A 14,528-nucleotide genomic window follows, 5' to 3' on the forward strand; every position below is an offset into this window, starting at 1 on the left:
CCTCTGCTGCAGACACAAGCCCAGAGGATGTGCCCAAGGAGGCAGAGCTTTGCACCAGCAGGAAGGCGCTCAGCAGAATCCCTTAATGGATTTATTCCTTCAATTCCCCTCAGCTCTTCCAGCCTTTGGATATAAGCAAGGAAAGCAAGTTTAGGCACAGATTATAAAAGTGATGGATCTACAGAAACAGGAGAGGTTTGAAGGGCTGAAATTTACTGCCAAGCCTGGCCCAGAAATGACCCTCTTCCTCCTCCTAGACATTTTTTGTCTCTTGTGCAGAAAAATGCAGCTGGTCAGTGTGACAAGTGGAAACTGGAGCTTTGTCATTGCTGTGGATGCTGAAACAATGATGTATGGCTGGCCATAGATCATGTTGGGTTTCCGGAGAGCAGCGAAGACGAAGGCATGAGACTAATTCATGATGCATGAACACATTGATCTTCCTGGCTCTGCAAATACAATGTAATGAACCCCCGCTAACAGATCATTTTTGTGCCACTGCACTTCACTAATATCTAATGATTTCACCTTGCTCTGAGATAAAATATAATTGTATGGGAGTTCCAGCTTTGTTCTTTAATACTCGCGTGGAGTTAACGAATTATGTTTTCCTCTGTAGCTGTCGGCAAGTTGAGACAAGCTTACAAAAGCCCCGCAATTACCAGGCTAAGATGCATGTTTGAAACCCTGTGTGTGTGTGTGTTTATGTACAAGGGCTCCATGCACGGAGCCTGGTGTGCTGAGCAGGGCAGAGGATGCTGAGCAGAGGGTGGCTGTGCTCAGCCACTTGGGGGTCTCATCCATCCAGCTCAGGGAATGGCAGGACCTTTGCAATTTTTGCTGTTTGCAGCATCCTGCCTGGTGGTCAGCAAGCCCAGCAATCCCATTGGAAAGCACAGCTCTCCTTTTATCTCCCTAAGTCTGTTTGGAGATCAGCCTGCCCCTGTCTGCCCTCCCAAATCCCCAGGCATGTAAAGTCTTTTTCTTAAGAAGATAAATTTGGGGTCCTTTTGTGAGCACCTCTGTGAGATCTTTGCACTTCACCTCGGGGAAGGTGCACACTGAGACTTTCCCTGCTCGCTGTGTGTCTGCAGCAGGCACTGTTGCTCTCCCAGCCTGTGCTGATGCCCACACCAGTCTCTGGTGATGGACTAGAAGGATGCTCCCCGGTGAAGGAGAGGACAGATAAGCACTGAGTCTCAGCAGAGTCTCCTTGTCCTGGTTGGAGGGGTTGGTGACCCTGGTGTGTGTCCTGGAGCAGCACCAAGAATGCTCCTGGGCTGTCAGCTCTGGCCAGCAGTGTACCAGGGCTGGCCACTTCTTCCTGTGACCCTCCGGCAGTGTTTGTCCTGGCCCCTCACCCGCCTGAGACGAGCAGCTGCTCTGGGGCAGGAGGGGTAAACTCCTGTTTGCTGCTGCAGCTGGGTCCCAGCCCTGGCCGTGCCTCTGGAGCTCCAGCACCCTGCCAGCACCAGCCAGAGCGCAGATGGGAGCTGAAGGTGAAGATGTTTGCGAATTCTTCAAAGAGAACCCGGCTGGTACAAAAGGAGTCAGTGAAAACCTAACTGCTCCTGACAGGGAGAGCTGCGGTAATGCTGAACCTCATTTGAAATTCCCTCTAGGCTAAGTAAGGCTCTTCCTTTCATGTGCGGCGTTTGGATCCCTTCTGGGAGACCTTTCCTCCGCTGTACGGCTGCTGTTGACAGATGATTAAGATGTGAAGTCTCTGAAATCAGAGGAACGGCCCCGGTTTTGCATTGTGTGCTCAGGTGTTTATTCACATCGGTGTAATCATCTCAGCCTCACTTTTTGGCTCAGGACCTGCTGCCTCTTGCAGAGTGAGGTACCAGAAGGAAAACCAGTCCTTTACTGGGAGCAGTGCATTTATTGCTCTTGCTGGATTTGCTGCTGTCCTTAGAGGTCACTTCACGAGGCTCACTTTGTGCAGATGAGGAGCAGAATGTTTTAGCAGACTCAAACCCTGTACTGAGATTTGGGCAACCAGTGATTGCTGCCTCTGCACCTTTTGGACGTTTCCAAACCCCAGGGTCAAACAACAGGGATGGAGCTGGGTTTTTGTGAATTTAGGTGGGGCAGACAACACCCATGAGACATCATGTGGCGGGGGAGATAAGGCCTTTGATGGGATCAAAAGGGGGGATTTTTTTTTTCTCCCAGCAGCTTATACAAAACAAACAAACAAACAGAAAACCCCGAGTAAATCACTGTGGTGCCTGTCTGGAGCGTGGGGCTGGGCTGGCAGTGCCAGAGTGTCCCTGGCTGCTCCCAGCAGATGCTGACACTGAAAGCTGGGATGGGGACTGTGCTGGGATGGATGGGATTGTGCTGGGATGGATGGGATTGTGCTGGGATGGATGGGGAGTGTTCTGGGATGGATGGGGAGTGTTTTGGGATGGGGAGTGGAGCTGACCCCAGCTCTGCTGTAGGCAGCAGTCACTGGTGCTGGAGCTCTCCTCACACAGGGCTGTGCCTCCCCTGGCATTTATTTTGATGTCTTCCTTCCCCCCCCTCCCTGTGATCTCAGTGTCTTGACTTTTCCAGGCACTTTTCTCCTATAAGAATATTAAACACACTTAAAAAACACTTAAATGCTAATGTGAAACCTGAAAAGAGGATGTCAAATGTGCGAGGCACTCTGAAGACATGATGTCTCTGTAGAAGGGTTTGACCCCAGTAATCTAATTTGCTTTACATTTAAAATGATACTTCATTCTCCTATTATAAGGCTCTGTGTCATTGGCTCATAAAGATTACAATTTCTTGTCTTCCAATTGTAATAAATCCCATTCAAGCACCCTCTTGATTTGAAATTTGTCACGACAACATGCAGAGGGCACAGTTCCTGCGTTTTATGGCGCGGGTGCATTAGAGACTCATCTGCAGGAAGGATGATGCAAGAGCACAAAATGATTTGTCCCTTTCCTTCCTCAATTAGATACGTGTTTAAAAAAAATTATTTAAATATCTGAATTATAGCTTACTCCTCATTCTCCAGCAGTAAAAGGGTTGGGCTGGCAGGGGAGCCAGGCTGGCTGGATTGGCCCTGCTTTATCCTTACACTGGGGAATAATCTGCTTTCTTTAAAACGTTCTGAAAATATTTCATCTCGTTTCAGCAGACTGGGGAGCTTTAACCTTTCTGGTGGTGCTTGTTGGAGATGAGAGGAAAGCGAGTGTTTGGAGCCTACACCTTATCAGGCACTAAATGCCACAGCTCCTCGTGCCAAAACACGAGCCTGGATCTGGGGCAAAAATGAGACTTTTGGGTAAACTCAGGGGTGGAAAGAGCCCTGCCCCATATCAGAGTGAGTCAGAGCAGTGTCTGCCACCCCTGCTTGGTGTGAGCAGAGCTGCAGCCTGGGACAGCAGCACATCAGCCATCAGTGCCACGGAAATGTTCTTTTTTTGGGAGGTCTTGAATAAATCCATGCAAGAGACTTTGCTCGGGGAGAACTTTTATACTTTTAGTATCTGTTGTTCCTTAGGGTTTGGGGTTTTTTTTTCCCCCCTAACAAAGGTTTTAGTTGAGCAAAGAATCCCATCTGTATGGCTTTTTTATTAAAAGATAAAAAGCTGGAGTTCACAGGAGTTAGCATTAAGTCACAGTCCACAGCAATCCGAGGTACTCGCTGGCTGGGGACTCTCTGTTTATTTCAAATACCCCTTTATCATCCTGTTGAAAGAGCCCTGTGCTCTGTAAAGCTCAGCCAATTGAAAAAAGAATCAGATAATGAAGACTGATGCTGCACTGATGACAGCCCCTCAGATCTTCAATAGGATTGCTCCAAAATCAAAAGACTTTTGCGTTTTATTGTCACACTCGTTGCTCAAAAATAATTAAATGGAATCTTTTAGCTCCAGAAACAAAAATGAAAATTTAAAACCAGCCCCCCACACCTGCAGGAAAGGGGCTAATGGGAATATCCAGTGGCTGGATTCTGTGTGAATTTGCAGATTGTGCAGATTCTGGGTGAAAATCTGGTGATTGCAGTGGGTGGCCAGCACACGTGTGGCCCCGAGGTGACACCAGTGCCCTGTGTGACAGGACTGGGCACCAAACCCCAGGGCTGGACAACCCCACGTTCCCCCTGGCCTTGGCACAGCTCTGAGCTTCAGCCTCCCTTTTACCTCTGGAAACTTTGAACAAATTCGTTGCTCATTGCAGTGGAAGGCAGATAAATAAAATATATTGGGAGCAATTTGTGCTGTAACTAAACCATGAATTTATAGAGGGAGAGCGTGGCCAACGACAACTTTGTCACAGCACATGAAAGCCTGGAAATCGGGCTTTGCACTTTTACCTGACCTTTAGAGAGGCATTTGGGGACTCCCCAGGCTGGGGCCAGGTGAGAGGAGATGCTCCATGGTCCCACCTGGGGTCCTGCCCGAGGAGGGGACAGGGCACACCCGGCAAGCACTGGGATGCATTTCAGGAGAGGCATTAAATCCGAAATGCTCTAACTTGATTATTTCTCCTGCAGGCTGCTTTTGACAAAACTCCTCCATTTCCAAAGAGTTACACAGGATTTAGCCCCGCGCCGCTTTCATGTGAATTGTGTGGCTAAAGTTCCGTGCAGCTCTTTGAAAATTTCAGAGCCGGCGCTTTCCCCGAGATCGACAGCTGTTTTATTTCTCCTGACAGAAAATGGAGAGGGAGCAAACGCTGCCAGGCGAGGGGGAAGAGGTTTGGTCGCGGTCTCTGCTGCACCTTTAATGTGGGGCTGGCAGAGCCACGCAGGAATGGCAACTCCTGCTGCCCCCGGACCAGTTCTGCAGGATCTCCCTTTTCTAGGGGGGAAACTTGGGTGGCTTCGGGCTCTTTTTCCCTTCTTACATGGATGTAGGAACAGCACCTTGGCTCCCTTTGTCCGTCTGTGAAACCAAGGAAAGGGAACTAATTGATCATTGCTTTTGTCATCCCATCCGAAATCGGCTTCTGCCATAAATTCTTCTGCAGTGGATGTAATTAGTGTCAGTTATTTTTAATTAGCCACCCCTTGGGAGATGCTGTCCCCCCTAGGACTGTTCCCAATGGTGGCAGTGGCAGGACTGGCACCAGTTTGCACCAGGATTGCTCCAATCCCTGGCCCAATGTGTTGACAGCAGCTGCTGCTCATCCACGGATCTAAGGCTTCATCCTGCTTCCAAATGCCACTCCAGGCATGTCCAAGCCGCTGTCCTGTGCTGTGTCACAGGGGGATAGAGCACAAATCCCTCTATCCTTCTCCTGCCTTTCTCTCTGTCTCTGAAACTGTGGGGCTTGGCTCTGTCTCTGGAATTATACCACAGATTGGAATTCTCATTTTTAAGTTCATTTCTGCTCTGATTTAAAGGCTGAATTAACAAACAATGGCTTATTTGGTTTAAAATGCAAAAACACCATCTGGTCTTGGAGATGTGCTAAACCACAGCGGGGGGAGCCAGAATGACACATGGGAAGGGTGTCCAGGAGGCACGGGTGAGGCTCCCAGGAGAATTCCTGCCACTCCTGACCCATGTCAAGGCAAGGAAAGCTGATCTTTGGTGCGGGCATCACTACAGCTGCAGCTGGTGGCTGGGGACAGCTCCATTTCAGGGGGTGCAGACTGCAGCCCTCACTCAGAGCAGCGTCCTGGGAGCTCTCCTCTGTCACTGGCTCCTGTCCTCACCCTGCTGCAAAGCTCTGGAGTGGCATCCACAGGCATTGCTGGCCCGTGGGCTTTCCCTGGGCCACAGCCCTTGCTCCAGAGCTGGCACAGGGCTTTCCAGCATCCCTGGCACAAATGGGTCTCAGAAGTGAGTGGCCCCTTGGCCAGCAGGACTCAGGGAGTGACCTCATCCCCCAACACCCTCGATTACACCCCGTGCTCGTGGGGCAGCTCAGTCTTTGTGGTCCTTCGTGGCCCAGCCCCAGTGCCACTCCCGGCTCCGGGCTGTCCCTGGCTGCTGGTGATTTGATTTAATGCAGCTTTCAATCACTGCCAGCGGGCCTCGCGCTGCAGCAGCATCCCTGCTAAACACTCTGTGACAAATAATCTGAGGCTAAGCTTCCAGGACAGAGGAAATCGCTTTCCTCTTGAAATTAAAGTTGATGCATAATGGAAGGCACTAAGACGTCTCCAGCAGGAACATCGCCAGTTTGAGTCCATCCCCAGTCCCTCTCCGTCTGCTGCACGAGACGTGGCAGGTTAGGGAAGTCATTTCCTAGAGTTCAGCATTTGCAATTTGCATTCTATAATCTCCCGGCCATTTACCAGCAGATAATTTGTCATGGTTTGCTTTAGCTGTTGTGATATTGATATTTATTATGCAAATTGTATTTCCTACTACTTATTGTCCTCACCCTCAGAATATTTGAATTATTATAAACCTGTTTAGTTAATAGGGGCTGTCTCTCGGTTGCTGGGGGCGCCGCAGAGGGTCGCAGTGTGTGATGTCGTGCAGGGGGGCTGCACTGTGCTATCAGGGACAGGGACACGGTGTGCCTGGGTATGGGATGGCACAGCCCGGGGAGCTGCTCCGCTGGGCTCAGCAGGGCTGGACTCCTCCTGGAGAGGAGGGAATTTGGGGTCCCAGCGTAAGAACAGTGCTTTCTCACTAACTGGGGTGAAGCTGGCTCAGTTGTGGAATTGTGATGGTTATGGTGGCCCAAAATTCTGTTCATTAAGCAGGAAACAGATGTTTGGCGTGGTTGTGGAGCAGAAAGGCTCGTCATCATAGGAGAGAGAGAGTGGCATGGCGAGGTGGGGATACAGGGAGGGATGATGCCCCAAACCAAGTCTCAGGCAGCAGCGTTTTAGGTTTTCTTTCGTGTGAAACTGGCTTGGTTTCACATTCCAAAGGGTGAAAGCTCTCTCCAGCCCCACAGTGTGACTCAGTGCTTGCCTTGGGCGGTTTTAACCTCAAGCTTGGCAGAATCTGGAATGATAAAGTCGAACTGACAATTCACCTGCCTCTGGTTAACTTGGAAAAACCTAATTAATAAGGTTGGGAATATTTGACATCCTCTGCATTTGCTCCATTAACGCTTGCATGGACCCATTGTCAGCGATTCTGTGGCTCCATTCCTGGTGCCGTGGGTGGGGGAAAAGCTCGGACCCTACCCGGGCGGGATGAATCCCCCGGTGCCGCGTGTTCCGCTCCAGCCGAGCGCTCAGGGGAACAGGGGGGACACTCGGGGGCTTTATTTCTTCATTTGCTCCGTTTGAACGCGGAGCGTGGGCGAGAAATCCGCAGTCAAGGCGGGCTGGTTGCCGGGCTGCGCTTCTCGAGCACCAACTGCCGCCGCCGGGGGCTCGTGGGCTCCGGCCCGTCCGCTCCCCCGGAGCCGCCAAGGCTCAACACCGCCTCCAGCGGCGCGGGGAACCGGGAACCGGCACCGGGAACCGGCACCGGGAACCGGGAACCGGCGCCGGCACGGGGGAACCGGCACGGGGGCGCCAGAAACCGGCATCGGGAACGGGCACGGGGGAACCGGCACCGGCGTGCTGGGGCAGGGGGACGCGGTGCACGGGGGCAGAGCGGGGCACGGACACGGCGGGGAAATACACGCTGCTGATGGCGGGGACGCGGAGGGGATGCTCCCGGGACGGAGAGCGCCGGCGGGGCGCACCGCGGGATGAAAGGATGAAGGAATGAGGGAAGGAAGGAAGGAATGAAGGAAGGATGCCGGGGTGGTACCCCAGGGTGGGAGGAGGATGCTCCGGGGGGCGGGAGGGGGACGCAGGGCTCCGGAAAGGGGAACGGGGTGGAAGCTGCGGTTGGGGCGCGGGGCACGGCCCGGCCCCGGCATGGCGGTGCCCGGGGGTCGGGCCGGGCGCGGCGGGCCCCGCTCGGGGGCGGCGCGCGGGGCGTGTCCCGTGTCCCCGCCCCGTGACGCGCCATCTCCCGCGGGCGGCGCGCGGCGGCGGCAGAGCGAGGCAGGTGCCGGCGATGGCGGGTCGCGCCCAGCCCAGCGGCCCCGCGGGCAGCGGCGGCGGCGCCCCGGGGCTCCTCCCGCTCCTGCTGCTGCTCCTGTCCGCCGCCGCCATCATCCCCCGAGGTAGGACGGACGCGGCCCCCGCGCACGGGCGGTACCGGCGCGGGGAGCGGAGGGGGGGGTGGTGGTCGCGCTCGGGGATGGCGGCGGCGCTCGGGTACCCCCGGTTGCGGCGGGTCCGGGGCGAGCCCGCTCTCCGTCCATCGCTGCGGGCCGTGCCCGGAGCGGGCGGTGGTCCCGGGGAAGCGCCCCCGGCGGCGGGAGCGGCGGGAGCGGCGGGCGGGCTCAGCCGCGCGTGGCGGCGCGGCGCGGGCAGCCGCTGCCGGTTTCCATGGAAGCGGCTTCTCCCTCTGCCCGGGGGGTCATCAGTGGCCCCGCAATTAAAAACTAATTGCTTTGCGCGCCCCCTCTATCCCCCCCCCTCTCCGCCCCTCCCGGTGTTTGCGGCGGCGCGGGGATGCTGCACCCCTGCGGGAGCGGGGAACCTGTTGGAATCTGAGTGGAACTTGCGCGACGCTTCGCTCTCCCCCTTCCTCTCTCTCTCTCTCTCTCTCCCCCTGTTCCTCCCTTCCCTGTCCTCTCTCTCCTGCCTCCCCTCTCTCCCCCGGTGTCCCTGCCGCAGCCGCGCCCCCCGCCCAGCCGGGCGCGCTCGGGGCGGTCGCGGGGCTCGGGCGCTGCGGCTGGAGCGGGCGCTCGTTCAATTCAATGAGGCTAACGGGGCTCCCCGAGCGGGGCCGGTTGGGGCCCCTCCGCGGCAGCCTCGGGGTGCGGTGTCCCCGGTGCGTTGGGCGATCCCCCCAGCCGGGCTGGCATCGCTCTCCGCCGAGCCCGGAGCCGCAGCAGCGACCTGCGCTCGTGTCCGATGGCTTCGGTTCGAGCATCCCCCGTTAACGCCGCTCGCGTTTCCAGTATGTCCGTGGGGCGGCACGGGGCCACACGGCCGCAGGAGCGGCTGCTGTGCCCGGGATGTTTGGGAAGAACAAGAGGCCATTGAGCGATCTGTTGAATCCCGCTCGTAGGAAAGGGGGGACGAAGGGGCCGCCAGCCCGGCGAACAAAGAGCTTTATTCACAGCCTGTGTACATGTCCATGCCTTCCCCGCTCTTCCCGGGCGGCCTTTTTGGTGTGATGATGATGGGGGGAGAGCGGCGGGGTCGTTTTTAGCTCGTTCTGCCTGCGAACGGGGCCGGGGCCGGTGCCCTCCCGCCGGCTCCGGCAAGGGCTGCGCTCCCCAAGGGCGGCTCTGCCCCGATGCGGGCTCTGCGCGGAGCCGGAGCCGGAGCCGTGCCGGGGAGCCGGAGCGGAGGGAAGGAAGGAGCCACTGGGGCTTTCCGGGGAAAGGCTCCGCTCCGCTCCGGGCTCCTGTGCCATCGCTGGGTTGTAGCTTCTCGGATGTCTCGTCACAAGGCGCTGTTTGTGTGTTTGGTGCTTTTCGCTGCCTGCTGAGTCTCCCGCCCGTGTCACCTGGGGATCCTGGTGCTGAGAGACGCCCAGGTTGGAAATACGAGCCCGGCCACGTTCATCCTTTGTTTTGCTGTCTTGCTCACCTCAAATTCTCTAAGAGCAGTTTTTAACTGGAGGCCAGAGTGATTCCCCCGGCAGGCTCAGGCTGTTCACCGCTGCCCAGCCGACGGGTGGAACTGTGATTTGGGATCGCGGATCTGCTGAAGGGAAACAAAAGCAGGGCTGGATGCTGGCTCGCAGTGGCTGTGCCTGACCCGTGCACCGGGGTGAGAAACACGGCGCGGCGTGAGCTGAGCTTGTGGTAAGGCAGATATTTTGCGGTTGCAGTGCTGTGTTGTAAATCGCAGGATAAAATCCGAGACTGTCTGCGTTTTGGCAAGATTTCCTTACGGTTGAGGATGGTTTTTTTTCCATTTTCCCCCCATTCTCCCCCTTTTCCAAGCTAACAGTGTTAGCTCCAGTGCTCTGAAAGAGAGAATTGGTGCGAGCAGCAGCGTCAGCGCAGAGCGCAGAGCACAGAGCGCTGTCGTGTCTCCCGCACGGTTGCCACCCGAGGCACAGCGGTGCCAGCGCTGTCACCGCCGTGGTGGCAGCCCGTGATGCAGAGCCAGGCTGAGGGTTCTGCTGCCTCGTTCTCAGCAGTAGGCAGCAGTGGGAGCTGAGCCGCAGCCTGGGATGAGCCTGTGCCATCGATGGGGTGCATCCGTGCGTTTCTGTGCTTGCTCTCCAGCTGCTCGCCGTGCTCTGCAGTTACCAGAGCTCCCAATGCCCCTGTGCAGCCGGCGAGGCTGAGGAGAGCTCTCAGAACTCGGAGTCTGTCTGCACTGGCACTTCAGGGAGAACGACGAGAACAACTTTCCAGCAGAAGCCACAGGAGGTGTTCGCTACGGCGCTGGGATGGAGCTGTGACCTGGCCGTGGCACGGAGCTGCGAGGGAATGGCCGGGGCTGGCTGTGGCTGTGCCCTCCGTGTGTGCCAACCCCACACCGGCCCGGGAGAAGCCCCCGTGAAGGCAGCGAGCGCTCCCAGCGCGGCTGCGCTGAGCCAGGCTCCTTTGTAAACACGGAGTGAGTTTCCAAGGAGCCTTTGTATGCAAGCGAGAGTCTGCTCGTCCCTGGCCTTCAAGCAACACGCGCGGCGTTCTGCATGCGGCGCAAACAGCGGCGGGGAAGGGGCTGGGGAATAAAGTGATCCATCTGGGCTGCAGCTTGGGCTCATTTGTCTTGCGTGTAGGCAGTTGAGCCCAGGTTTATAAGCACGACAATCTGGTTTGAAACCCCTGCCAAGGAGGCTCCTGAGGATGGGAAGATGAGAGCGAGGAGATGGCTCCGCTCTGCGCTGAGGAGGGGGCGGCTGCAGGATGGACGTGCCCGGGATGGACACGGTCGCGATGGACACTGTCGGGATGGACACTGTCGCGATGGACACTGTCGGGATGGACGTCCCCCAGGTGGATGGATGCTGTTGGGATGGGCACCGCCGGGATCCCCTTGGCGCAGGTGCCGCCGTTGGTGCACAGAGGTGGCCGTGGTGACAGGAGGCCGGAGGAGCCGCGCTGCCCCGGGGACCCCCGGCCGTTGTGCTGATGCTGCTCTGCCGTGGCCTTTGTTTGCCTTGCGCTGTCTCTGCTGGTGTGTAAATAAAGGAGGCTTTGTAATCAAACAGCGCTGGCTCCGGTGGCCGGGTGCTTGGCGAGCCTTCCCCCGGCCCTGCCAGCGCCGGTGGGGCCGTGGCCGTGCCATGGGTCAGCTCTCTGCCCTATTGCTGGGTGGAAAATGGGTCAGCTCCTTAACCCTGCGTCTGCCTGAGGCCACCCGGAGTAAAAGCTGTGTTCCAGCCTGGATACACCCTCTGTTTGCATGGACCATCCAAGCACTCCTCAGAACACATAGAAGGCAAATCCGCCTTCCTGCATGTAGGCAGAGTTTTCTGGACGTTTCTCTTGAATGGCTTGTTTTTCTAGGGATTATTGTCAGACTTTGTATAGGGGTTTTGACAACCTGTTCCTCTTCTGAGTTGTGGTAGCTTGGTGGTACTTCTGTCAGGAAAGCAGGGCTCCCTCCCGTATCCCAGCATTTCGGCTCCTGTCTGCAGCTCCCGATCTGAGCAGGCTCCAGGAGCAGAGCGTGAGCCTGCAGCCTTCCCTGGAGCTGAGCCAGGACGTGAATGCTTGACACAGTGGTTTGAGAGCAAAGCTGGACACGCAGCCAGTGTCTACTGAGAAATTAGATGCTGCATGTTAAAAAAAAAAAAAAAAATTGTGCTTGTTCCTCCGGGGGACATTGTGAGGTGCAAACCCACCGGCACTAAATAAAGGGACGCTGTGGAATCCTGCCGTGAAGGAGAGAGCCTAGGTGGAATGTTGTAATTAGGAGTGGTATGTACTTGTTTAAGTTCCATAAATCAGGCTCTTTCCCGGGGTGTAATTGCAGGCTGCGGAGAGCAGCTGCTGCTGCGGTTCCTGGGGAGCTCCACCACAAACGCTTTGAAGGTCGCCCAGCGTGGGCTCGGGCGCTTCAGGGCAGCGTGCTGGGAAAAGGGGAGGTTTGGTGCTGGGGAAAAGGGGAGCTTTGGTGCTGGGGAAAAGGGAGGTTTGGTGCTGGGGAAAAGGATGGGTTTGGTGCTGGGGAAAAGGGGAAGTTTGGTGCTGGGGAAAAGGGTGGGTTTGGTGCTGGGGTAAAGGAGGTTTGGACGTGTGGCAGGCAGCTGGAAGGGAAGCACCACGAGGCTGTCTCAGCTCTGGGAGCTGGAACACAGCGAGCTGTCGGCGTGCGGTGCCGAGAGGAGCCAGCCTTTGTGCCTCAGCCACGAGCTGGATTTAGTTACTCCAGGTTTTAATTTGGGAGGGCAGGGTGAGCCCCAGCTGCGATGCTGTGCTGCAGGCGACTCCTCTGATGGCCCTGCCCGTGTGTGACCACCACCCGCCTGCTGCCAGCCTCTTGTGCTGTGAAAACAGTTCTCCTTCTTCCCGCTGCCCTCGTTACCTGTTGAACCTCTCGGTTTTCCTGCTGTGCTGCACTTCAGGCTCTCACATCTTTGCAGGGTGGTGAGTTAGGTGTTGGGGAGCCCCACAAAGTGCTGGACCAGGCTCTGAAAACCTGGGTTTTGTGTCAGACTTTTCCCACCCGTTCCAAATTCCAGCCAGGAATACAAATCCCCGAGGAGCTTTGGTTCTGTGTGTTTCCCGGAGCCCTTGCTGAGCCCACAGCTCATGTTCCCCCCAGTATGTGCCTGCTGGCTCATTGCATTGGCAGCACTTGGCTGGGCTGTACCAGGGACATTTGCTGCCCTCCACTCCTGGTTATTTTAGACCAACAGTGTCCCTCTGTAGGGTTGGGCTGGCTATTTTTACTCTGTGGTGTGGTTTTAATTTACTGTGTTCTTCTGTGGTTTAAAAACTTGAGCATTACAAAGACTGCCCTTACCAAATTCTCAAGGTGAATCAGTAGAATATTTGATACCCCATTAAGTTCCAGTCTGAAGGATCAAAGAGATACTTAGGCACATCTTTTTTCTCAGAGATATAAAACTTTTGTGGGCTGTAGCTTAACTGGAAAATGTCTTTAGTTTTGCTTTTTTAAGGTTATTTTTTTGTCCCTGGAAGTGCTGGCAGCTCTTGGTGTTGGTTTGCTGACAGTCTCACACACAAGTGCTGCCTGTGGTCTGTCGTGGCTTTGCTTTGGTCCTGCCCAAGTGACACAGCCCGGCTCTCCCCTCCCCTCTCAGTCAGGTTCCAGCATTGCACGGGGAATAGTCTTTTTACAGTGAACCACTGCCAGTATTTTTTAAAGCCCAGGTGTGCATTTGGCAGTGGGGAAAAAATTGTGTTGGAAACTCTCCTCCTGTGCCAGTGCCAGCTGTGACGTTTGCCCTGAGCAGTTGCACTCCTGGCTGGAGCCTTCCCTAGGAGCTGTCCCGTTTTGTGGAGCCCTTGGCTGAGCAGTGGCAGCCGTGGGGGATGGAGATCAGGAGATGCCAGTGAGCCATCAGAGCAGGGTCGGGTTGCCTCCTCAGGTTGTGCTCAGACTTGAAGAGTTGGGTGTATAAACCCCAGGGCTCAGGTTACATCTCTGATCTCGTGGTGTCCTCTTTTAGCAGTTAGTGAGTGCCTGAATCTGATTTATGACCTCCTCCAAGGTCTGCTTCCAGAATGGGGATGTCATTGCATTCCCCACGTTGTCAGCAGGGCTCTGGGGTGGGTGGCTCTGCCTGGACCTCTGCAGTGGGAGCCTCCCCTTCACAGAGATGCACTTGGGGGCTAATCCCAAATGTGGTGGCTCTTGCACCTCAATATTTGGGACAGAAGCAGACATTTTTATTAGAGCAGTAGTGCTGTTGATAGAGATGAATTTCTCACAGACAGCATGGGACCATACTGGGGCTTGGCAAGCTCCAGCAAGGCTGGTCTGGGAGTGCTCGTACTGGGGCACCTGTGTGGTCCTGGGGTCCTGTGTGACACCTCCTCTGCGAGGTGGGTGCACCCCAGAGCCCTGCTCCCATCCAGCCCTTGCAGTGTATATCCCCTCTCCAAAGTGTGACAGGAAGAGAGAAATACGAAGCAGCAAAGTGACATTTCCTCCCTCCCTCCCTCCCCTTCTCCCCCCGTGCAGCAATAGAAATACGAGCCTGAGTCTGCAGCGTCAAAAGAGAGATCAGAGTAATCGGATCAAGCATGAGGAACTGCTTGTTGCTGCTTCCCTGTTTTTAAATGAGGCTGCCTGGCAGCTTCCCTGGCAGAGCACTTTCAACATTACTCGTGTTCAGCTTTGGAGCTGGGGTTGCAGCAAAGTCGGGCTCTGTGAGAATTGGGCTGGAAAGGGAACTTCCTGCGTAGCCTCTGGGCTAACACACACAAAGAAAGGCTCCCTGTGCCCCCACGGCCCTGGTTTTGTAGCCAAGCAGAGGCACATCTGTCCCTAATTCTGCAGAGAGAGCGCTCTCTGCGTGCATCTATCACAGTGCTGCTGCTCGGGGATGTGCTCTGTGATGCCACTCCATCCCTGGCCGTGGAAAAGCACGGTGGCTTTCTCCAAAGCCATTCCCAGCTCGCTGCCCTGGCGTGGCACGGGATAACTCTGGGCAGCAGCT

The 14,528-nt window shown here is 55.9% G+C and overlaps 1 protein-coding gene across 8 annotated transcripts in view; it reads left to right on the top strand.

Annotated features, from left to right (window-relative positions):
- Window positions 1-7,896: 7,896 nt before the first annotated feature.
- The window catches only part of CADM1 (cell adhesion molecule 1), a 132,871-nt gene continuing 126,239 nt past the window's right edge, over window positions 7,897-14,528 (top strand). For 5 of the 8 annotated variants that reach the window (XM_014884634.2, XM_088177915.1, XM_088177914.1 and 2 more), the window contains exon 1: window positions 7,914-8,040. In XM_014884634.2, the coding sequence (XP_014740120.1) occupies window positions 7,932-8,040 (109 nt within the window). In that variant the 5' untranslated portion in view covers window positions 7,914-7,931. Of the gene's footprint in view, window positions 8,041-14,528 lie in introns of all 8 variants that reach the window. The other 3 variants (XM_088177918.1, XM_088177916.1, XM_088177920.1) reach the window with 3 other exon arrangements.

The sequence above is a fragment of the Sturnus vulgaris genome, chromosome 23 (genome assembly GCF_052056855.1).
Source record: "Sturnus vulgaris isolate bStuVul1 chromosome 23, bStuVul1.hap1, whole genome shotgun sequence".
NCBI lineage: Eukaryota > Metazoa > Chordata > Aves > Passeriformes > Sturnidae > Sturnus > Sturnus vulgaris.